The sequence below is a fragment of the Lepisosteus platostomus genome, chromosome 2 (genome assembly GCF_059453375.1).
Source record: "Lepisosteus platostomus isolate fLepPlt1 chromosome 2, fLepPlt1.hap1, whole genome shotgun sequence".
Taxonomy (NCBI): Eukaryota; Metazoa; Chordata; class Actinopteri; order Semionotiformes; family Lepisosteidae; genus Lepisosteus; species Lepisosteus platostomus.
In genome coordinates, this window is record NC_142612.1 from 2,200,077 (window position 1) to 2,224,738 (window position 24,662).

The 24,662-nt window shown below is 41.3% G+C and overlaps 1 protein-coding gene and 2 long non-coding RNA genes across 6 annotated transcripts in view; 2 read left to right on the forward strand and 1 right to left on the reverse strand.

Annotated features, from left to right (window-relative positions):
• man1a2 (mannosidase, alpha, class 1A, member 2) overlaps positions 1 to 2,064 on the forward strand; it is a 158,107-nt gene extending 156,043 nt beyond the window's left edge. For all 3 annotated transcript variants that reach the window (XM_088644796.1, XM_088644780.1, XM_088644788.1), the window contains one exon: positions 828 to 2,064. In XM_088644796.1, coding sequence (XP_088500922.1) covers positions 828 to 960 — 133 coding nt within the window. In that variant the 3' untranslated portion in view covers positions 961 to 2,064. The remainder of the gene's footprint in view (positions 1 to 827) is intronic.
• LOC148675666 (uncharacterized) lies at positions 1 to 24,662 on the reverse strand. 2 transcript variants are annotated; one of them, XR_015941158.1, is made up of 3 exons: positions 24,320 to 24,662; positions 5,151 to 5,323; positions 3,866 to 4,977 (listed from the first exon to the last, which is right to left on the reverse strand). It is a non-coding gene; the product is annotated as an uncharacterized LOC148675666 (long non-coding RNA). The 2 variants fall into 2 exon arrangements; XR_015941159.1 differs by lacking the exons at positions 3,866 to 4,977; positions 5,151 to 5,323 and adding an exon at positions 1 to 269.
• LOC148675667 (uncharacterized) lies at positions 7,135 to 11,480 on the forward strand. Its single transcript, XR_015941160.1, has 2 exons — positions 7,135 to 7,671; positions 8,765 to 11,480. It is a non-coding gene; the product is annotated as an uncharacterized LOC148675667 (long non-coding RNA).

Here is a 24,662-nt window from a genome sequence, read left to right on the forward strand (position 1 = left end):
TTTTCCAGCTGTCAGCTGATTGCCTTGACATTTTTTTAAGGGGACAGGATGTTCATTGTGACACATTAGGGTTCAGAAACAAAACCCAGAAATAAAGATATGCGAGAAAATAACATAAAACTTCACATATCTTCATGTTCACTAAAAATATAAAAATTGGAGACAAATGAGTGTGACAAAGCACTTCAAGCATTTGCTGCCCTCTGTAGGCCTGGTTGAGGAGACGTCATTCGAAGGAGTCTGGCAGGTTTTCAGCTTCTGTCGCAGGCCTCGTGGTAAATGGTGACACGAGTATTACTCAGCAGTGTGTCTGCTCTGGGAATGCTGAACCTGAGATCTTTTCATGTTTTATGACTGCGATAGTATAGCAATTAGCTACCATAATTACAGAAACGTTTTATTTTATGTTTTCATTGCAGGTTGTTTCTTTTAGAAAGGATCCTCTATCCGTTTTAGGTCAATTGTTAGTAAATGAAGCTTAGAATTTAGACAATGATAATTTTAAATTTTATAATTTTATGATATTTGCTGAAAATCAAAATTAATTGAAAATCCCTTAAATACTGTGAAAATAATCTTAATGGCCTTCAAGACATAATTGACATTGAAAACTTGAGAATAGTCTGAATGCTGTTTCCAGAATGTCAGTGGACTCCATGTGTCCAGTAGTGATTGTAAAGGACTCTGTAAGACATGAAGGAGACATGAATGCTCTAGTTCACGGTGTCTGTGTTTGATTTGTGGCAGCTAGGATACCTTCTGTGCTCCCGGTTATGCTGTCTCTGTAAGACAGTAACAGAATATCTTCTCTTCCTTTCTGGCTTCAGGTATCTGTACCTCCTGTTCTCCAGCGACGACCTGTTACCTTTCGAGAACTGGGTCTTCAACACAGAGGCTCACCCCTTGCCTATACTGCACTTGGGAAACACAAGCCTGACAGGCAGCCAGCCCCTGCGATAGGACTTGCTGCTGTAGTGTTTGCAAGAGGACCACCCTTGGCCATTAAAGTGATGCAAAAACTAAAAAAAACAACAGAATAAAGTCTATGAAACTCTTTACAAAGGGACTGCAGGATTCTGTAGGGCGAAGATCTTAATTTTTCATGTCCTCCAGATTGGCATTCAGGGTCAGAGCAGCTGCATTTGACAAATTCCATTTTTTAAACCTGACCAAACTTTTTAAGGACAACAGCGGGTGTTGTTAATGGATGTGGATTTGTTTCCTCCCTTCCAGCTCCTGAACAAGGATTCTGTGACGTTTATTGATGTTTTTTGAATGCCTACCGGAACACGTGAATAGAAACAAACAGGGTCATTTTTACTCTCTGTGTCCGAGTAGCCTGGCATGGGGAAGCGCTGACTAAACCTATTTTTAGTGTCACTTCGGTGGGAGCAGAGGTCAGAGATTTTTTTTTCCAGTATTCTTCGTAGTCAGTCGAGATTAAAATAGAGCTGAACAACCTGAACCAGTACAGTAGCATCTTAGCATTGTCGTACACTGCACTTCTACAGTTTCTTTTTATTCTGAAGAACAACATAAAACGAACGCAAATGACCATCTAATGAGCCTGGCCGTCACATGGCAACTACTGTACAGTTGCATTATTAATTTATTTTCCATATCTTCATGGCTGATCTTGTTACCCCCTCATTCTTCCCTGGAATGAAAACGGAGAGAAACGCAGCTTCTTTGTCCTGGTTATCCCGGGCCTTTGTGTTCGGACTGGAGACATTGTTCCACTTCTCCTTTGCAGTCATGAAGTTTGTGCTGATCGTGACGCTCTTCCTGATCTGCAGCTGTGTTGGGAACGACAGCCCAGCTCGGAACTTTTCTCCCTCTGCGCTGGCTCCAGAAGGCATGCTGGGTAATTGTCCGCCGGGAGGAAGACTTATCTGGACGCCACTGGCCGCCATCAAAGTTGTTCTGCAACTTTTCCCTCTTTTGTCCATTCTATGGTCATTTTTAAATTTGCTCTGCTTTTATCTGAAGAAAAAAAGGTTTTTATCCCTCTGTTGGAAATTTTACGTGTTATTATGTTGACAAATAAAAAGGAATGTTCAAGAAGGTGGTCTGTTCACTATGCGTATGGAAAGATGGAGCATGAAAGTGCTCAGCTTTCAGCAGCTTTTAAATAAATATTTCACAAAGCAGAACAGCTAGTTAAGTCTGTGTAGCTGCAGCTTGATATACAGTATATGTTCTTCAGAATCATGTCAACTAGTCTGGACACTAGCCTCTTGTGTAATTATAATGTTTGATTAATTAAAAATACCAATGTACTGTAGATGCAAAGGAAATGAAAAAACTGACGAAGTACGAGCTGCAAACCTGTACACCTGCATTGTCCGGAATGAGTGTTCTCTACTGTGTTATACTCAGACAGAGCCTGTCCTGGGAATCGTGTTGTAAAGACAGCTAGTCTTTATGGCTTTTTCTGTGAGCCTTTTTAGGCTCTCCCCAATACACACAAGGCATTGCCACTGAACTGAGCTCACTCTTGCAATAGTCCATGCATTACACATACAGCCTGACATGACATCTTCTAAGATGGAAGTACCAAACAGTAGAGATACAGAAGTGAAACATACAATGACATCATCTAGATCGGTGCTAAAGGATTTAAGACCTCATTTCTCATTTGCCAACATCTTACACTAGTTGAACTGGTCACTGTGGTGGCTCTGGGACTCAGGATCTGCGCCTGTGACTGGAAGGTTGCTGGTTCGTATCCCACGGCCAGCAGAGGAATCCTACTCTGTTGGGCCCCTGAGCAAGGCCCTTAACCCCAGCTGCTGCAGGGGCGCTGTACAATGGCTGACCCTGCGCTCTGACCCCAAGTTTCTCTCCCTGTCTGTGTGTCTCATGGAGAACAAGTTGGGGAATGCGAAAAGACACATTCCTAATACAAGAAACTGTATATGGCTGATAAAGTGATCTTATCTTATCTGAGCCAGAGACACTGTACTCTGATCACATTATTCCAGGGCTAATAACATGATAATACCAGAATACCAAGTGCTTTAATGCTGGACTGCATTTTACTTCAGCTCAGACTGAATTTGGAACCCTGTTGTTCACCTCTTCCTCCAGTCAGGTCATTCGGGAAGTAGTTCAGCATCAACAAATGTTAGATTTCTGTTGCCCTTTGTGGTGGTTAACATTGCCTACTTCCTGAATTGAATCTCAATGTAATTGACCTGCTCTGTTGTAGAATCCAGTGAACAATTAAGTTACAAAAATTACTACCAAATTTAAAATAAAACACAGGAGCTGCTGCAGTACCCAGGTGTGCCAATGAATGTCAGTGCTACAACATGCAGTGGTGAAAAAGTAAGTACACCCCCTTATGATTTTATGGTTTATCATACTTGCATACAGTATATTTGGCCTGCACCAAGTCCTAGTCCTCACCAAGTCCTCATAGTAGATAAAACAAACCTCATTTGACAAATAACACTAAAATTCTACTTTGTCAATACAAAAGCAGCCAGCATTCAATGTTTGTGTGATTGTTCTACCATCTCGGTTAAGAGGGTGTGCAGAGTCAGGTGTACGAAAACATGCACACCTGCGTAGTTGATCTTCAGGAAGTGATTCCACCTGTATGTGCAATGAGAAACTTTGTCAGTTTAGTCTTATGCACTCACGTTTGTGATGCCCAGATCAAAAGAAATCTGTGACAGTCTTGCAGAAAACATTTTTGCTGCTCATCCGTCTGGGAAGGGTTTGTAAGCCATTTCCAAACAACATGAAGTTCATTCCTCAGTAAAAAAAAAATGGAGAAAACTCGAGACCCAGGAGTGTCATTCTCTGCCAAATTCTCTCCAAGATCTGACAGTATGATGCTGAATAAGACTGAATAAGAATAGTTTTCATTGAAGGAGAGCCAGGAGACATCCCCTGCTCTCCAAGAAGAACATGGCTGCATAGCTTAAGTCTGCAAAACAGAGCTTGAATGAAAACCAAGAAATTTGGTGCTGTGGAGAGATAAGTCGAGTGGAGTTGTCTGGCCATAATGCAAAACATCATATTTAGTGAAAAACGAAATGCTGCTTTTGAACAGAAGAGCCTCATACCAGCCTTCCGTTAAGGAAGCCACAGCCGGAGAGAATTCAATGAGACCTGGGTATTGCTCTTTAAACAGCCTGGCTGACGAGTATGAAGGGACTCCTGCTCTCTCAGACCGCAGGGTGACTGCAGTGCTCTCTCAGGGAGCCAGAGGAAGGGGAATCGTCGGTGGAGAAGTCTCCTGAACACGGCGTGAAAGAGAGAAATCCGTGTGCCCTCTGTGTCTGGGAACTGACAGAGAAAAAGAAGAACAAAGAGTGTCGAACAGGACCTGTGAGTGAGGGGAGCACGAGCTCGCCCAGTGCGCATGGGCTGGGACCTGTCTGTTACACCACATTATTGTTTGGATTTGTTTCTGTTACAGATTTAGAATTCCTACAATTTGTAGGGCAACACCCTGGAACCAGTGTTTAGTGTTTCAATCACAGAGTCATTTTAAGTACAGGTATTACAGAGATCTACAGTGCTGACTCCACATTTCATTGCTACAGTAGCATTCTGCTCATCTTGCCAGAGGCTAAAAATACCCTGTCCCTTAACCAAGAATGAAGTTGATCTTGGCTTTTGAAATTGCTCTATATTAAGACCTGAATCAAGTCTAAAGACAATTTTGGGCATTTTTTTTGTCATTTGTCAATGATGTCTGCTGGAAAATATTCACATAACATTGATATTTTAAGATCATGTTTTAAAAAATGGGATAAAAGTGTAGAGACGGCAATTCCCCATCCTTCCAAGAGTAATCCCCAGAGGTCTGAAGTCTTGACCACTTCCTACAGAGGTGTTAGCTCAGCAGCTCCTTGTTTTTCAGCAGTTTCGGTGTCAGTAACTGGACACACAAGACACCACAGCTTCCTCTCCTGGGAGCCCAGCTGTGCGGCTGTTTACCCAGAAATATTGTAGAAATGTCTAAAGAAAGATTCAATAAAGATGTTGTTAGAGGTGAATCTTGAAGATATTTAGATTAATTTACATATATACAGTATAATCATGCTAAGTGTACTTAAGTTATGGGGATTTGAATATTAGCTCTGACCACTTCGCAGTGCTAGAAAGCAGAATCATCCAACCAGATTTCTGACCTTTCCATCACTCTGTGTATACAAATTCAACCCCAGCCGTCAGAGTTTGATCCCCCCTATGATCTCTCCCTCCTCGGAGAGTTTGCTTTGTGGTGAAGGTTTGATCTTTGACCCAAATGAGCTGGATTTCCTCCCGGCCGTGTTGACCTGCTGCTCGTCTCCAGCAGTGGATCCTGAAGGAGACGAAGGGAGAGGTGCTGAGGTGTTTTGCATGCTAACAGGCTTACCAGGTGCACTTCTAGCATCGCCGCTATGCACTGCATTTCTAAAATCTTTATTTTTAAAAAAAGAATGATGGAATCCTAAAGGAGCCAGCCCCTTCATTACCTTGAAAGGTCAGTAATACACGCGGAGCAGACGGGTGAGGAGGGGGGGGAGGGAGAAAAGTCGCTTCTGCAGAAACTGTGGAGGTGAGTTGGCAGCAGGACTGCCTGCTTCTTCAAAGAACATTCGTAGACAAATTTCAAAGCAGGAAGGACCGACAGAAGAAGGCGACTTAAAGTGCAATGATGGGGCACTATTAAAAATGAATCCAGAAAAAAATATTTAAACTGCGCAAATGCTTTGTCCGTGTTTAAGGGCAGAGGTTTCGTATACAGAGGGTCACGGTGCAGTTCTTTGGCTCTGGGTCTTTAGAGGGGTGAAGAATCAGAGATCTGTTTTTTTTCCCGATCTCGCTGCCCTGTGTCTGCTGCTCTTGCTGTGAATCCTCAGCCAGGTGGACAGTCTCAAGCAGCTGCGCGTCCAGTCTCCCACCTTCCTGTGTTTTCCCTGGAGTCACTAGGCGCTCTAACTGAGCTGTAAAAGCTTCCACAGAGACAATATGCTGGAATGGCAGACATTCTTGATGGATTTCCTGTTTATTAATGCCAGTAGAGGGCAGCCTTGTCCACAGATCTAATGGGGAAAATAAACTTCAAAAAGTGCAGATGAAGCTGAGCATCATTTCTTACAGAAGTTCAGTGTAAATGTGAGTCAGCCTTCATGTCGGTCACATCCTTCTTTTTTTGACATCGGTCTACATACAAAAACTGCACAGCACCAAGAAGTCTCCCCGCAGGAAGGCTCCAGAGTTGATTGAGATTGATTAATAAATCACACCACATTACAAAGAGCAAAACAGTAGATTGATCTTAACAGTTCATTTAGTTCAGGCACAGTGTAATTAGGAACATTTTTTGTTTTGTTTTAGATCTCGTTAAAATAATTAATCTTGGCGGCGAAAGAGAATGCAGTATAGCATTAAGCGCTATACAAATGCAATTTATTATTAATTAGAGGCATGCTTTCTAATCTCTTGGCAGCATATCCATGTTTTTCTTCCTTGATTATCAGGGACAAAAGCTTTGAAGAGAGGACCAAAGGCACTGTCAGAACAACATCTGAAAGACTGTCACTGTACAGTATACATGTCAGCAATGATGACAGGGAATAAATCAAGTCATTCATTTAGAGCCTTCATTATGCATTTTGCAGGGAGGTGCAATGCAGATTCCTGTTTAGAAAGATATTTAATTGGATTTGTTTACTTCAAAAGTCCTCGTTCCAGCTTGGGATGTGTCTGCAGTCACATGGTCTCCTGATGGCCCCTTGTTACGACAGAGAACAGTTATCAAAACGAACGGGGTGTTAAGTCCACGCAGCAGAGACTGATGCGGAGGAGTGACTCCTCAGCTTTAAGCAGTAACGTTGATGTTCATGCACGAAACGATGACAAAACGGCAGATACACATTCGCAGGAGTTATTTGTAACAATAAATTATGGGGACTACCTTTTTTAGGATTCAGTCACTTGGTTTACTTGTGTCCATTTGAAGGATTCGAGAGGCTGTTTGACATCAAGGCTTTCTGCACTTCTGAAGTCTGTTTAATACAGCAGCACCCAGACCGCCAGAGCTGTCCTTCAGCTGGACACGTCAGTAACATCGTATACAGACAGATGAGAGAGCAGGAGAGGTCTGCATTACACGGAAAGCGTGCAGGAAATCATAGACGAGCACCTGGGTACGTCCAGGGCTTTTGCAAAAGTGGGAGCCTTTAAAAATAAGTGCTCCAGGCTGGTATCAACGAAATGAAATAAGTCACCAGCACAAGAAAAATGCTCAGCTAGGACCTTGCTTACTTTTATACCTGTCTGCTTACAGACTAAGAGACTGGGATCCTTAGTCCAAACAAGACCCTTCTGAGGCATGAAAAGGTTCCTTCGGGTGATTCGAGAGTTGGGGCAAGCCATGGCGCAGAAGAAGAGAGAGCTGGGCTGCCACGTCATGGAGAGATGTCTGTGATACTCGGGCTGCATGAGCAACAGGGAATCTGGGCAGCTGAACAGCCCATGCCACAGTCCACACGATGCCCTGAGAGATCGCTTTTCACTTTGAGGTCCCAAGGGTGACTGCTGGGATCTGAGGTCTGCAGGAAGAAACCCCCACAGTGGCCACAAGGCCCTGGACAAGGCCCTGTCCTGCTGCCCGAGACACACAGGGTGTGAAGGACAACCAGTCCCAGTCCAGCGAAATTGCAGGTAATAATGAAAAAGGAGACCATCTCACTCGAATGCAATGTTTTAAAAAGACATGAAAAACTTTTGTTTTTTTAACAAATAAGGTGATCGTCTACTAAATGAACCCTAGTAATCAGGGAGAACAAAAGCCTATAATTGTAGCCTAATCAGATTTGTTTGTTTTTGAAGCCATGTGTTGGGATACTGTATGAGGTGTTCTTTTTTTTTTCCAGTTTTTCTGCTACGCATCTGCTGAGAAGTAAATATAAAAACAAAACGACAGACTTGGAAAAATGGATACTTGTGAATTATTTTGTTAGCGTGTGTCATAACAAAGCTCTTGGCACAAGTAAAACACTGCTTCATTTATAAATATTTATAGTAGATAGATGCTTTATCCAATTGATTTGTGAGCAAGAAAAATATATAAATCAAAGGTGAAAAAAAGCTGTTCCTAAAGCAGCCTTGGATTTCTTGAATTCCCCAAAAGTAATACATGGCGTTTTGTTGTTTTGTTTTTGGTTTTCATTTTTAAAAACACTCTCTAAAATTAGGTGGAAGACATCTGGCTTCCCAACTCATCTTTGTTTTTCAGAAAGTGTAGCAAAATTGATCCTAACTAACAGTTATTTTGGCTACAGTGTGTATTGGTGTGAAATGGGAAAAAAATTGTTTTATATAAAATAGTAATAGTCAGTATTATTATAATGATTATCGTTCATGTTGTTATGAATAATCACGTATAGTATTATGAGCAGTCATAATAACGTGAGGAGAATGTGCAGTAGGAGACAGAGGAGAATGAACCCTAATATACTTTGAAAACTGTCTGTCTTTCTTCCATGAGTGGCAAGGTGCCATCTATTAAAAATGTGCCTTAGTAGAGAGCAAAGTCAGAGGTACACACCGCTGCCCTGACAGAAGAACCTACAGAAGGAGTTACTGGTACTAAACTACCCTTAAGAGGCGTGTGTGCTTCTGACTGTATCGATGCCATGAACGTCTATTCAGGGATAATGGAAACTCATTCTTGCCAGTGTGATAGTTTTGTCTTCTGTCAGCGGGTTTCAGTGTGACTCATCCCTTGTCTCCTTCACCTGTCTGCTCCTTTCAGAAGTGAACGGGCTGACACCTCGACATACCCTGCCCTCCCCTGTAGCAGGAGGTGGGAGAGGAACACTGGAAACATTTGACTCTTGATACAAGAGCTGGCAGGAGAGTCAGCGCTGTGACCCAGCACTCCCCATAAGGCATCCAGATGGAGTTGAGCATGCAGGAAGCACATGGTGCAGTGAGACCAGGCATTCCAGTGCTCACAGAGTCACTCCCAGCATCAGCTGCAGCATGTAGCACAGAGATCTGTCAGGACAGAATCAACGGTGAAGCTCCAGAGAGGCATGTCAAACAATGAACAGGCTTCAAGAGGAAATGTCCTGTTTGGTTTGAAAATGAAGACTTCAGAAGACAAGTCCAGTCTGCGTTGAGAATAATGTACAATACCAGGAACCGCAAATATCTCTTCTCCTCTTTGGAAGACGAAGGCCATGCGTTGGGATGTAACAACTCCTTTGAGCTCTTTTCTGGAGGAGTGAAACAGAGACCTGGCTGTACTACTTCACCACTGCTGTAACAACACCACACTCCATCAATCCAAACTGTCCACTTCCCAATGGATAATACCCATTTGATTTAAGGCAAACACAATATTGAGCATCACTGTACAAATATATTATCCAATGTCGTTTGAATTCCCAAAACACATATCTTTTGGTGTCTAATTATCTTATTTCATTAGTGGGGTAATCCTCTGAGGCATGAGGTGTGGTTTCTTAGTGTTACATACAGTAGACATACAGTACAGTACTGTACAGCAAACAGGAGTGTTCTCCTGCAGTGTCCTGGAGTTCCGGCCAGAACAGGCCTTGTTTTGGGCTCTTATTCAGCTACTATCCAGCTTCATGACACTTCTGCACTGTATGGTACGCACACAAATGCAGCTGTTTCACTTCGAATTACACCTGGGATAAAACTTAAAATGATTTGTGTGCTCATGAAAAAGGCTAGTCTTTGGAAGACAGAAATGTAGGTTTAGTTACTTCAGCCTTTTTTATGTTGGGGAGGTTTTTTTTTAATATACATGCCTGTTTACTTCGTCATTATTATGATTTATTTTTTTGCTTGCACTTCATTTGATTTAGTCATGATGAGTAGCAAAGGACTGACGGTATGAAAAATCACAGCTTGCTTACTGCCTTTAACACCCTAAATGGGGAATTCGCTTTACAGGCAGGCAAAATACACAATACAACACACAATAAATTTAAGACCACATGAGGCTGTTAACAAACAAACATACATGCGGAAGCTGAGAACAAATCTGTATTTTCCTCTAAGGTTAGCTTGTAATCAACAATAGTGCCAAGACATTTGTGATTGTTGACAGTTTCAATTTCTTGCTCCTCAGTGACTGTTGGTCTTGCAATTGGTGGTTGCTTTTATAATCAATGATTGTATCTTGAATTTTTGACAATAAGTCGAAGGAAGGAAATATCAATGCCACTGGCCTGAAATCATTTAGTGTATTGGGCCAATTGTGTTTTGCAACTGATGTGATTGTTGCCAGTTTCCAAATCTTGGGCACTTTCTGCTGATTCGGAGATAACCTCCTCCGTGAGAGTGCTGCAAGAGATTTAAATACAATGAAGTATAGAATTGCTCAGCACACAACCCCTGCCCACTAACGTAAGTGGGTCCAAGACTTCTCCTGACTTTCTTCAAAATATTCTAAACACATCGTGGATCAAATTCAACCTTGGTGGAGGTGGTGAGCTTCTCTTCAAGCTCCCTAATTTCTCCACTAAACTCGTGCTTGTAAGATCTAAGGCAAAAACTGTTTCGTTCATCAGCCAGCTCTTTCTTAGAATCAAAGTTCACCGCGGTTGGTCCCTCTGGGTTGTTGAGAACATTTTTTTACCTTTTCCCCAGTAAAGAGCAAAATAAAACCAGATTTCAGAAAAAAAAGTTTTACTAGAAAAATATCTTTACGGACCCTGAGCTGAACTATAAAGCGCAGAAGATCAACTGTTAACGGAGACGTTGTCTGGAGCTGCACCGAGGCAGCTGGTTAGGACCCTACGCAAGGCTGTGGTAGATTAATCCCGGAAAGGGTCCAAAAGTAACCAAATCCTAAAAATGTACATGGACGCCGTAGTCAAGGGATTGAGGAAGGGTTTCGAGAGCCAAAAGACGATTAGGGTTAAAGTGTTCTTTCCCAAAGGGGTGTAGGGCGAGGGTTGAGCTCGGACGAGGGAACCTCAATGGAGTGAGAGGGTATGAGCAGGGAAGCGTGAGGAATGATTATTGATTTATTAGTGCGCAGGTGTTTCGGGTGAGAGGTGCTCATGGGTATGCGGTGACGTCTAAGTGCTCGCATGCTGTTCGTGATAAAAATACATTTTCATGTTTTGCAAAAAATTGCGGTTACACTAGCACAACGTACTAACTTGCCTACTGTATATCCTAGGTGTGTTTAAATCCCCCCTCCCACCCCCTTGGGAATAAAAAACAATATTTTCAAATTGCTCTGAATCTTCTGAAAGCACGAGTCTTAGACTGAAAAGCCAAGATTGCGTCTCACTCAACTGAATTTGAAGGGACCACTCAGTTTGTAATGTTTCATTGCTACGTGTGTTCGATGTATAACAATCTCTGTACCTCACTGTTTGGGATGCAGGGCTGGTTGACTTGACTGAAGTTGCAGAAAGAAGCTAATTTGTGTTGTACTGTAATTTAAATTACTACACAAATATTATAATTAAATCATAAGTCAACCTCTACGTCTACAGAGTGAACCCACAATCAAACAATAAGATCTCTCCTTACACCCTTGTAAAAAATAAGACATGAATCCTCATGCCACCTGTGACTGATCGGCAGTATAATTCTCTTTCCACTCTCTCATTAGTCCAGAGCATCTAATAAGATGGTAAAAAAAAAGAGTTCTTTATGCTTATCCGATACCCAGGTTTCATTGTTAAAGAATTGTGGCCAATTACTGGCAGGATTTTAAAAGAATGCTGTTTCACATTTGCAAATGTCTTGCAAAACTTCAATGGTTGCTTCACAGCCAACGTTTTTCTATTTATTTTTTAAATTTTTAGTGTTTGATTATTCTTTGATTTTATGGAAAGGTAGATTTTTTGGTAGCTTTTTTTTTTGTTTGCGCCATAGTGATCTATTCCATTGCGTTCGTAGTTTGTAAAACATGTATGTAATTTATTCTGAAACATCCCTCATATCAATATTTGCTCACTGTATTTAAAAAAGAGAATAGAGACATACAAATATACCTAAATGTTTCAGTCTCCCATCATAAACAGATGTATTGTGACATAAAGTATAAATAATATACTTTATGTATATTATTATATACTAATAATAATAATGTACTGTAGGTATTCAGTGCACCCATTTATGTATTCCATTATATTAAAATTAACAGAAAGTTGCAATTCATCCTCCACTTTTAGGCAAATTCAGATCCCTTGTGTATGAAAGAGAAAGTAGAACCACACTGTGCTTGACAAGACATATATACAGTATATATTTACATGCATCTGTAAAGTGAAAGACTTACAGTGACTGCAGAAGCACATGTCCTCCAGGAATGCAGTCCATTGAGCTTTACGCATGCTTGCACAACAGACAAGGTCACATCTGGAAGGATGATCACTGCGTTCAATTAAGCAGTACATTGTATAATTGCTTTAGCCCAACTCCTAACATTGCACACTTCAGAAGGAATTGAAATGCAGCGAGTGGGATGGGAATGTTATTAGTGGGGTTCTTGCCTGACGTCATTGTCTCTTCCAGCCCGTTTAAAAAGATGATGCATACCTTCCACATATCAGGGTGACTGTCCCTGAGCTCCAGTCGGCTTCCGCAGTATTTACATTGCTGGGAAACCGAGCAAAGCTCACTGTAATGTGCTCTCTGTGCTCAGTTTTAAGTGTTTTAAGTCTGCGCTTTGCTTTTTCTCTCTCTTTTTTGGGGGGGGTTTACAGGAATGAAGTAAATCCATCTGAAAGAGGAATCAGCTGGGTCTGATTTCAGGGTTTATCGTGTACTTCAAGAGCTTCAAAGAAGATATCTTGTCGGCACATGAGAGCTGGTCGATGAGCCTCGGAGCAGAGCCAGGAATGAGCATGGAAGACCTGTAAACATATTTGAACAATCCTTGATGTGCTGAGGACATTCCAGAGCCTGGGTCCTTTTTCCAAATGCCATGGCATTTCAGATTTCTGTTCTATAATTAAATTGAACATTAATTTGTTGATTAATTAAAAGAAACGTTCAATAAAATCAATCAATCAATCAATAAAATAAGCTAAGGTCCAAGATAAGCTACTAGCTACTAGACTGGCCAATGGCCTCCCCTCATTTATACCCATCCTTGTGTTCTCATCAACAGAGATGTACAGTACATCAGAATACTGTCCATTACAGAGCAGTGGAGGTCTACAGAGCAGAAGGTCAGGCCCGTCTTGCTTTTTTTGGTTGCTTGTAAGTAACTCGTCCCAAAATCTCAATTATTAATTTTTGCAAAGTTCAGAGAGTGGACATCATTACCTCAGAGTTACACAGCCTTTTATGTTTGATTTTTTTTTTATAGTCCATAAACCATACAGTATGTTGATCAGGTATTAGTCTAAAGAAAAATGCTGAAAAACGAGTTCATGCAAACAGGGGCAGGTACTGTACGTAGTTCTAATCAATTTGACAGATTTTTCCGCTGGATAGATTGATCGATTCATGGTGAGAATCTCAGAACCTCAAGAATTTCTGGGTACAGGAAGGCACCCTTAGACTAGAGTTGAGCTGCAGTACCAGCAGGCCAAAAACACAGGGACCGGTACGCTTTTCAACATCCGAGAGACGACACAAGAAGAAGGAAGTAATTGTGCCGAACAGAAACAGGTGATGCAAGGAAGTGCTTGAGCAATTCTGTTTAATGCCCTGTGAATCTATTTAGCTACATGTACATCCTTATTTTTGTTTTGGTGAGTCATGACATCTGGAATAAGATGAAAGTTGCAGGACTCACCGGTGTGGCACGGGGCAGTCATCGCACACCTGCAGCCCCACTCTACAGCGGTGCCAGGACAGGCAGGAAGCTCCTTCAGCTGGAAGGCTGGTTTCCACAAGTCCAGGGCAGAATTTAGTTAGGACATTGGGGGTTAACATCCCTACCATTTCAAAAAGCTCCATGATATCTTTAACGACCAACAAGTCAAGATCAGACTCTCATTCAAATCTCCTCCAGAGTAAAGAGCACAAACTGCACCTCCTACAACAGTAATTACAGCAGAAACCTGGTTTCTCACCCCAGTACAGCTGACCAGGCCCAGCTTTGCTTGGCTTCAGAGGTCTAACGAGATCACTCGACAAAGTGGTAACGCTACATATTCCTATATGCTGCTGCAAAATTATGTTTTATCTAGTAACAAACTGAACTAATGAATAATTAATAGTGGGCTTTGCAGATAGAGGTGTGAGATATGATGCCTGTACTGTAAGCTATGAGTACAAATTGCCTACAAAGCAGCAACGCTGAGAAAACTAAGCTGTCTTCTAAAAAAAAAACTTCTGATGTTGTTGACACCCAGCATCTCCATGGTGCACACTAATGAAAAGAAGATTAATTAATCAAACATTCGTTCTCTGTGAAGGGACAACTGTTTTCCAATTGAAGCATTAGTTTGGTTTATCTTGTCTGTGAAAGGTGTTGCTCAGCAATGAGTTTCCTGTGTCTTTACCTCTTAAATAAGGGAAGTGGGAACAGACACATTATCGGGAAAGCAGACAAGGCACAGGATGGAAAGCATATGAAAATGTTAACTTGCAAAACATGTTGAAACTTGAAGGTATACTGTGTATTCTGCATGTACAGTATGTGAATACAGTACCCAGCATATACGTACACCTGTCGGCTCCAACATTTCATGAAACATTTCATTTCTTATGAAATAGATATAGTGCAAAAGGTCATGAAAAAATAATCTAACAATGTAAACAGTGCTTTTTAGTTCTTCGCTGAATTTTATATTATCAATATTTCACTACTATTTTCATTACTGTTAAAGAACATTAGGTTAGAATTAAACAGGAATTACATGAAGCCACCAACATGCAGATAATGAAGGATAAACATACACCAATGCATTGATTTTTATTAGAAGCAAAGCTATTTTAGTGCTACTACCATAGTTTTGTAGGACATCAGCTCTAAATAAATATTATATTCTAAATATTCTTTGACATATTTCTCTTGTCAAAGAAAGAACTAGGCATATTCCTATTGTTAAAATATAATTAAATTACTCATTCTGTAAAATGATTTGCATGGACATCAGTAAACATAGTGGAATATCTAATTTGTTAATGGTCAGTCCTAACTAACTATAGCATCAAACCTTAGTCACAGCCATTTGGCTCTGCTCCATGTGTACCAGATGGTACTTTTCGTAACATGCAAGGCATTAGCAATGCATACTGTAGCTGACACATGCTGGAGGTTACAGCCAGAGCACGCATTTCAAAATAGGTTATCACTCTATTGGAAACACTTAAAAATATTTGTTTGCGTTTCCAAATTTTACTACAGTTTTTTTTAAGTAGGTATCACTGACCTTAAAGCAATTGTTTCCTTCAAAGCCCATAAGACATTTTAATTAAAATTATAATTCAAGAGCATTTTGGTTGCATGTTGGTAAATACTGACCACTTCCTTTTACAAAACTCTAGCCAAATATCCCTGCAAGCAATGGCATCCATTTAAGTAATGATAGAGATACAGTAAGAGGACTAGCTTATATACTGAATAATCTGCATGTACTAATATTATAATTGTGAGTAATTTTCTGCTGCTTTGAGGAGTTTAAAAGAAGAGATTGTCTGTAGAGATACCTACAGGATATTCTCATTCAGCAGCTGAAGGGTTGCAGGAATTCCTGATAACGTGACCACGTTCTGACTCGCCTCCTTGGTTTTTCCTCTTGTTTTCATGCTGTTGTTTGTAACTGCTTAGTGGATCAATAAAAACCTTATGGCAGTTTTGCAGGAGTATTTGGACAGATGTTGGTGAATTAATACCACATTGATTTTGTCACGGGCATTGCTAAACCTTGGTTGCCATACTGTAGCATCTTGCCAAAAAGATGAAATTTAAATTTCCCTTTTCTTCCTTCAACTTGAGCAGATAAACTGATGGCGTTTAACTCCTAATGGGGCACTAAGAGGGGCAATGGGTATGATGATTCAAATATCTGTGGCTTCTAGATCATCATGTTACAAATTTTTAAGAAAGTGAAAGCTGGTGCTGTTACTGTATATTATTATGAATAATAGGTTTTCTACTGTTGGTATAAATCTGCGACTGCATGTTACAGGCCAGAGCCTGTTAAAAAAAAGTGTGTTTCATAGGCTCTGAAGAAGCCTTTGAAGTTACTTCCTTTTATGAATTCTGATCATACAGGTTTGGGTTAAACTACACTAATAAAATGTACTACGCACAACAAAAAGAGTTCCCTCCAAATGCACTGGGATGAAGAAATGGTCATGTGTTTATTGTTGGGTAATCAGGAACTCATGAAAGAGATGTGAAAATCTCATCAACATCAGTCTCACTTTAACATCAGTTTTTAGAGTCTCAAAAGGATAGTCAGAGTAAAAACCAAGGACCTTTCTGTTACAGAAAACTTGACAATTCTGAAGCTGAAAGAACCACAGCGCAGAAACTGGACACACCAAAACCAACTAGCCAGAATATACTGAAGAATAAAGAAACCACAGGTGTAATTATCAATTAGCCAAGACCGCATCGGCCAAGAAAAACATCTGCTGCTGATGACAGAAAGATAAGCAGAGCTGCCCAGGTAAAACCCTGAAACAACTGTCAGTGACACCAACAGCAGCCTCCAGTGTGCAGGAGGTACCAAACTGTACCAGACAGCAGACTTACAGAGGCGGCACTGCAAGATGCAAACCTCTCATCAGCACCAACAGGAAGGACAGGACTGTCCAAGAGAAACCTCGGACAAGCGGGGAGAGAGACAGAGCACGTGGGGCTGCCCTGGAGCTGGCTCACTCCTCTGAAGGGATGATGTAAGTAATGACGGTGGCAGCAGAATGAACTCTGAAGTTTACAGACACGTTTGGTCTTCCCACATGGAAAGAAATGCTTCCATGCTTATCACACAATATGCATTTTGCTTTCTAAAGAAACAGTTAAAGTCAGGTCTGCCCCTCAGGAATGGACAACAACAAAGTGGCTGCAGCAACGACAGAGGCTCAATGGGCCACAGACTCCACGTGTTTACCGCCTGACTTAAACGATGAAATATTTGGAAAGTGAAGGCATCCTGATACTTCAGGTCTCATGAAACTACCGGGTAGAAAACCAGGGAAAAGTTTGAGCAAGAAACTTTATAAGCTTCAACTTCACACGACAGGTTTTCTGACGAGTTTAAAAGTTGAAGGTAAGTTTCACGAGGGGATCCGAGAAAACTTTGACCTTAGAGTTTAGCTTTCATTGGGGATGTACCTGGGACGTCTTTCTAAATCTAAGAGTGTACCCTGGACAGGAAAGCACATTCTTTCAAACTGGACATTTAATCCACCTGTAATATGACATTTCATTACTTCGTACTTCTTGTTTTACGTCTCTAATGTGACCGTCTCGGTTCTGCGCGGGCTCGTGCCCTCGCCACAACACCTGGGCGCGAACCCGGGTCTCCGGCGTAACGCAACAGGGAGCCAGCCGAGTGAGCTGAAGGAGTGAGCTGAAGGAGTGAGCTGAAGGAGTGAGCTGAAGGAGACCCCCCCAGCCCAGGCGGCTGAGGACCCTGCTGCGCGCAGGGAGGGCGATGACGTCACCGTGTCCGAACTGGCTCCGCTACAGAAACATAAAGCAAACCAACAGCTCATATAGGCATGAAAAAGAAGCATTTACAGTAGAGAAGGAGCAATAGACTTAATTAATCTGATTCCTTTTTATCTCTGGTCAAAGTGCCCTATAAACCAGCACATCCCTTCTCCTAAGTCGCTCTCTCTCCAGCTGAATATTCGGCACAGCTGGGCTTGACTCACATGTCCTCTGAGGTGTCTCATGGTCTGTGACCCCCGGACTACTTCAGGGTAGAATCATAAATATCAGCCAACTGAAATCGTTAAACAAAAAGCAGCATTAATATCATTTTAAAAGATCTGTTTGATATAGCCCTTTGACTTCGCAGTTAGTTGTTCCACAGAACTGCCAGTACAGGAAATGGAACTGTACATGTTCAAGAAGCAGACCAATAAATCATGACATTTCATTTTTCCCTTAGGTTTCATTTGGTTTTATCAACATAAGCAGTCAAACCGATCTGATTCAACTTTTACTGTACATCTACTTTGGTTGATTAGTTTGACTAATATTTAGTAGTCATTCGTTTATTCGTTATTATTATTCTAACAGGCTGGCAGGGCAGGAATGTTCATTTTCACTGTGCTGCTGTTCGCTGGACAATTCTAGTGTAGAACACCAGCCTAGAAGCACAAACACAAATCTCGAAATAAATATCTGAGGGCTGCTACTTAAAGAGACAGAAGATAAACCAGCAGAACCTTATGAAATGATCTTAAATTTGTTTGAGTTAGTTCAGGTGGGTGGGTGCGTCAGCATGCATAGGCTGCAAAGGAACAAGTCAAAGGTTTATTCCATGCTGAAAAGAGAAGAGAGAATAAACCTATTACTTTTTCCTTTGCAGACTACACATGCTGACGCAGCTCCCCACCTGAATAAGAGGGACTGCTTTTTATACACAATACCACTACACCGGTGGGGGATAAATCGTCTTCGTGTGTGGCTCAGCAGATCAGTGCTTTTGTGCTTTTTGACTTTTGCCAGTATTTGACTTCTTGCCAGCAGCAGCAAGTGAAGGTCACTGAAACCACTAGCAGGGTTACAGCGGTCAAGCTCTTCTTAATGGGCATCTGTATCTAAGTAATTCTACACTTTCAAGTAAGATTGGGTCATGTAGAATAACTCAAATATAATTCAGAATAAAATAAATATTTAGACAGGCTGCCTTGCCATCTGTGTAAAATGTAACCTGAGTCTAGATTTTAAAGAAGAATATCGGCTGTGGTTCAATGGTGCTCAGAGACAGGAGACTGACAGTCTTAATGGAGAAGACAGACAGCACCCAGGATTTGAGAAAAGCAAAGGGTGTATTTTGATGCAGAAATAGGTCTCCAGTCTGCTCCTGCGTTAGTTAATTTGGAGAATTTTAATATGCTGTATGGATTATAAGAACGGGCTTTATCAGACGTAAGAATAAAGTGCCTTTTAGGCTTTTAGGCTCAAAACTCAAGTATGAGTATGAGAGAAACTAGTAACAAAGCAGATGACCAGCACTCATATCGCTGCTACACTGCCCAGGGGTGGGTGTCAACATCAATAGATCAAAATATTGATTACCATACTTTATGTCATTATATCGGTCATGTCATCTCACAGTAACTAGAATTTGACCAAACTACCGAAACTTGACATCCAATGGCACCTCTGCTACCCGATACCGTTGTTTGTGGTGGTTTTGTGATGTCCAGTGGTTGTCACGCCTCCCCACTGCTGATAGCCATGCCTGAAAATTGAAGCTCCTGTGCTTTTAGCAGCAAGATCTTTATCAGAATTCTTCTTAACTGTGACCCAAACGTGATACGTCGTCAGCCTGTGCTCATGGATGATAACTGCACATCATCTCACATCAACTCAATCTGAAACAAATTTCCCACACTTCACAGTTGCAGTTTTTCATTTTCTGTTGACTCATCTCATGTGGGATGCACAGACATTGTGTCCTGTATGTCCCTCTGCTCCAGGAGAGACAAGGTGGCATGACTGAGGTCAAGAAGCCGAGAACTTCCATCGTCCCCGAAGTGCTTCAGTACTGAGCACTCCCAAATCAGAAAATGAGACTGTACTGAAGCCAGCTACTGTAGCTTATGAGGAACCGAGTAGAGAAGAGTTTGCGTAACAGAAACTTCATTTTCTCTATTTTCTTTTGAAGGGGAAAACCACATTCAGCAGGATTTTATTTCTGAAAGTGATTTTTTGTTGTCTTCCTTTCTTTAGAAATAATAATTCTTGTGAAAGTGTGATTTCTGAAGAAACCGCTGTTCTAAGGTTCAGCTGCTTTCTAAATAATTTTGTTTTGTGTCATGGAAGAGCTGAAATGGTTTTCCCAGCAGTTAGATGGGATGTACTGTAATGTCCCCCACAGCTGCACTGGATATCACCCAGACCTGAAGAGTCCATGCTGACTGAGTGCTGCCAAACAACTTCTAAAACACCAGTTTCCATCAAGATTTCGAGAACACCAAGGATAAATATCACCTTTCCATTTGGTCTCTTACATGCATGCTACTAAGTCATACAGTAGCAAAAAAACAGATTTGTTAAATTTCCCAATGTAGAGAAGCATAAAGACATCAAATATATCTGTATTAATCAAATTAAAGTAGGGTTAACAATTGTGGTGCTCAAATGACTAAATAAAAAAAGTGTCTTGTTTCAGGACATTTTGGACAAAAGTCCTCTTCAGCTGATAGGAAACCACATTGCAGTTAACTTCCTGTCTTTACAACATCTGTGCATCACGTTATGATGATGTCAGAACAGAACATTTATTCCAAGAGGTTCCAAAGTCTCTGGCGTGAAGATCAATTTTCGCTCCTTTCTGTTTGCATGAAGCATTTGTTCCATAACACTGACTCACTCCACAGACAGGGATGTCTTCAGCAGGGTGATTACCTCCAAGGTTTGACTGAAGTGACGAGCGACTGGAAATGCTGTGGTATTAATTTGAATGCTCAGTAGATGTTCCACTAAATGGCCTGTTAATCATCTTTAGCTTTCTCCACTTCTTTCAATGGAAATTCCATAAACTACTCCTTTAGACATGCAGATAAAGGGTTAGCGAATGGAAACTGGTGAGTTAAGGCCCCTGATTTCTCTGCAAAGGTTGATGTGTTGCTTGGAAAAGTGGCTTTTAAAAATTCTACTGCTGACAAAGTATTCTTTTATGTCTGTGTTCAAATCTACTGTACATAAAATTCTTGTTCTTGTTTTAAAATTCAGTGCAGGGGTCTTTCTGTAGAAGTTTACATTTTTTTCAGTATGTTTCTTATGACGGGTGGTGACTTAGGACCAGAGGAATTCTGTTTTCTCTCAGTTTCTTACTGTTGACTGAAGCATTCTGTCTATGGCGGATACCCTTTTACTGCACAAATACTTTCCTTTAGAAAACCGCAGTTTTTTTTTTAAAAAGCCACACTTTTCCTCACTTCTGTTTAGGAAATCGTGATTATTGCTACAAATCCATCTGAGTCATAAAAGCTGAAAATAAGGTAATAAGCCTTGAAATGAGGAATGAGGACAATTTAGAATATATAATGAATCCCACTGTATATCCTATTATTGCAGGTGGAGCATTAGTTAGGGGTACTGAGTCACACCTCGAAGGCTGAGGACTCAGATCCAGGGTGGAATATTGCTTTGTACCCCTGTACATGTAGTTGGCTCCAGTTTGTTCCAGCAAATATCATCCTGCTGTATACCTTTACTGTCTGGGTCATTATTGTAAATAGGAATTTATCCTCAATAGACATATCTAGTTAAATAAAGCAATAAAGATTACATTCAATTTTTAAACCTGTTTATATTCTGGGCTTGAACTCTTGGAACTCTTTCTGAGAAGCAAGTTACAAAAAACAAGCTGCAGCACTGTTTTTTAGCTGCTCTTAAATTGCATTATGTTGTCCGTTTCTGTCTCTCAATGAAGACGACACCCCATTGTTATCAATGTTTTGGCCCACTGTTAGATTTATGACACATTTTGGTGACTTTGCTACAAATAAACTTATTTGTTGAGTAAGCAATAAGCACCGATGAAGCAAAGAGAAAACTCTTCTTCCATTGTGTCAAACTAAAAAGCAGAGTCCTAGAACTGAAGCAGATTGAAAAGCAGGGCTACTCACTTAAGTCTCAAGAAATCTCACCATATTTAGGCCTGGAAGTCTTTTGATCATTTGATCTGTTGGTTAAGACTGATAGCAATAAAACAGGGCAGAGAAAAGTCCAGAATGACTCACCAGCTATGAGAGGGTTTCTGCCAAGGCAAGACTCTTCTTTCACTCAGCTGGCATTCACAGAGAAGAGCCGTAGGAGAGACCTTTGCACTTCCATAAGAGGAGACAGCAGCACAGCGATTGGTGGAGTGTCAGGACATGCACATTTCCTGCTTGTTCTAGAAGATTGCTGCTTTTCTCGGACTAAAATCAATGAGCTTGCCTTTGGCATAGTTACTAGACCCGTGATGTTTTCAGGTGATGTTTAGATGACTGCAAAATATTATAGGCAGGCAGTAAGAATCTGCATTATAAACATGGCGTGGAAAGCACATGTCGAGTGGATGTATCTGTGAAAAGGACTGAGTTTATGATGTGTCATCAGCAAAAAAAAATGACTCTTCATTTTCCTCTTTGAAAGAATAGAGAATAGCAATAAAAATAAACATTATTTTATATAGCACCTGTAAAGGTGGCTGCTCAAAGCACTTTACAGAATGACAACAAGAACAAAAAAAAGAACACACAAGAAAAAACACAATTACAATACACAGAGGAGGCCGTGGATGGTGGTACTAAGTATAGTAGGAGCAGAGGGGTAAAGAACGGAACCAGTTCAGTAAAGGCTGTTCTGAAGAAGAAGGTTTTGAGTCTGGATTTGAAGGAGTTTAGAGAAGGTGACTCTCTGATATCCTTGGGGAGAGAGTTCCAGAGCTTGGGGGCATAACAGGAGAAGGCCCTGTCACCCATACAATGTAGACGGGCTTGGGGGACAGTAAGGAGAGCAGAATTAGAAGAGCGAAGGTTGCGAGGTGGGGAGTAGGGCGATAATAGTTCAGACAGGTACTGAGGTTCCGAGCCATGCAGAGCCTTATAGGTGAGCATGAGGATTTTGAAATCCACACAGAATTTTACAGGAAGCCATTGCAGGGACTCCAGGACAGGAGTAATGTGATCAATAAAGCCAGTAGAATGCAGAACCGAGTGAAAAGTGTTGAATTTAAATCAATGGAAGCAAAGCTAGTGAGACCTTAGAATATTGTGTGTAATGCTGGTAATCTCTTTTAAAAAATGACATCAGTATCCTGGAACTTTTTGAAAGAAAAAGTCAACAAAAACACTTCAAGAAACAGGACCCCTTCAACATAATCAGAGCTGATTAGGACGAAGTGGGGAGAGGCGTATTTGAAATCCTGAAAGACACTGACACAGCCCCAGCGATTCACCTACTCATGATTTGGCAATGAAAGATGGTCCCAAGGTCAGAAATAGAAGTTGCAAGCAAGTGCATTCAGAACTGAGAGCAGGAAGCTCTTCTTTGCACTAATCATAGAGGGTGTCCAGAGAAAGCCCTCTTTACTGCAGTCACTTTCCCAGGATCTTTCTGGAAACTGCTGGATTCGGTTCTGAGATCTACTCGCAACTGGAAGAGCGCGGCGGGTCTAATTCCCTCCTCTTGTTGGTGAAGTTTTCGTGTTTCTGTGCATTGTCATAGTCCTTTCCTGATAATGGCTGGATGGATAGATGTTCAGAAATACAGATGTTTTTCTATGGTTTCCTTGAAGCCTCTTTTCTTGAGCGGTATATTTCAGTTCAAAGAGGATCATGCTTTTAAACTGCATAGCTGGGCGCTGGTACGGCTAGCTGTCTTCTATGAACTTGTTTTTATTTTTTCAATTCGTGTCAACTTACATTATTGGGACATTTACAGTTTAATTGACCAGATGCTTCGATACACTTACACATACTGTAAAGCTTTGAAATCCCAGTAAAAGTAGATAAATTAATAACTCAGAACAAGAACCGAGAGGGCGGAGCTTTGCAAACTGTAGTTGAGAACATATGGAAAATTCATCACATCAAAAACACATCTCATCATAAACACATTAGTGATCAACGCAATAACACAGTAGGCTATGTTACAGATTCAGTATAACCGGTGTATAACCTACGGTGTATAGGGTCCAGTCAGTATCTCAAGCCCTTCTTATCCCACAAAACACCGACTTTCTGGTGTAACTAAAGCAGCCAGGAACCGTCTGCTCGAGTTATCTTATAACCGAAAGGTTCGGCCCTTATTTTGATGTTTAATTTTCCCGCATTGAAACCTTAAGAATTAATTCCACTTACTTTGACAAGCTTCACATCCGTCACATCAGCAGGGGAAGCAGCAGGACTAAGGGTCGGATAGGCTTACCGTTTAGCCTGGATTTTGTGAAACCTGATCGGGAACGTCACCTCAAAACATAAATCAAAGCTCCGTTGTTGCTAATGTTGTCAAGACTGAGCAACAGCCGAGCTTACATCTAGCTAAACTTGAGTTCGTTAGTGTGCAACGTGAAAGCGAGCCAGAAATGTAAATCGGGCAGCGAGAAGCGCAAAGAACAGAAAAGACCATTACGTTTCCAGACACAGTGAAAGCACGTCAAGTGTTTTTAACCATTCCAGTTGGTGTCGCCAGGGCTGAATTAGCAAACTGAAATTGATCAAACCTTACCTAAGGTCCAGCATGTCTCAGGACAGACTGTCAGCTCCGGCTTTGCTGTCTGTAGAGAACCGCGCCGCACGGCAGGTGGATTTCAGCGATATCATCGACGAGTTTGCTGCGACGAGTCAAGCTATAAGCTATATTCACTTTTTAAATAACTAGTTACTAAGTATCAAGTTCAATGTGGTAGCCCGTTTGAACCCTGCTCTCTTGCTCTGTGTGCACCGGTGGAGGGAGAAGGGGGGCTTTTGTATTTACTGTACTTGCACCCGGGCCCAGGTCTGGGCTGCGCCGGCACTGGTCGTGTCGTACCACACAATAAATCAAAGGGAAAGTAGTGCAAGATGGATGT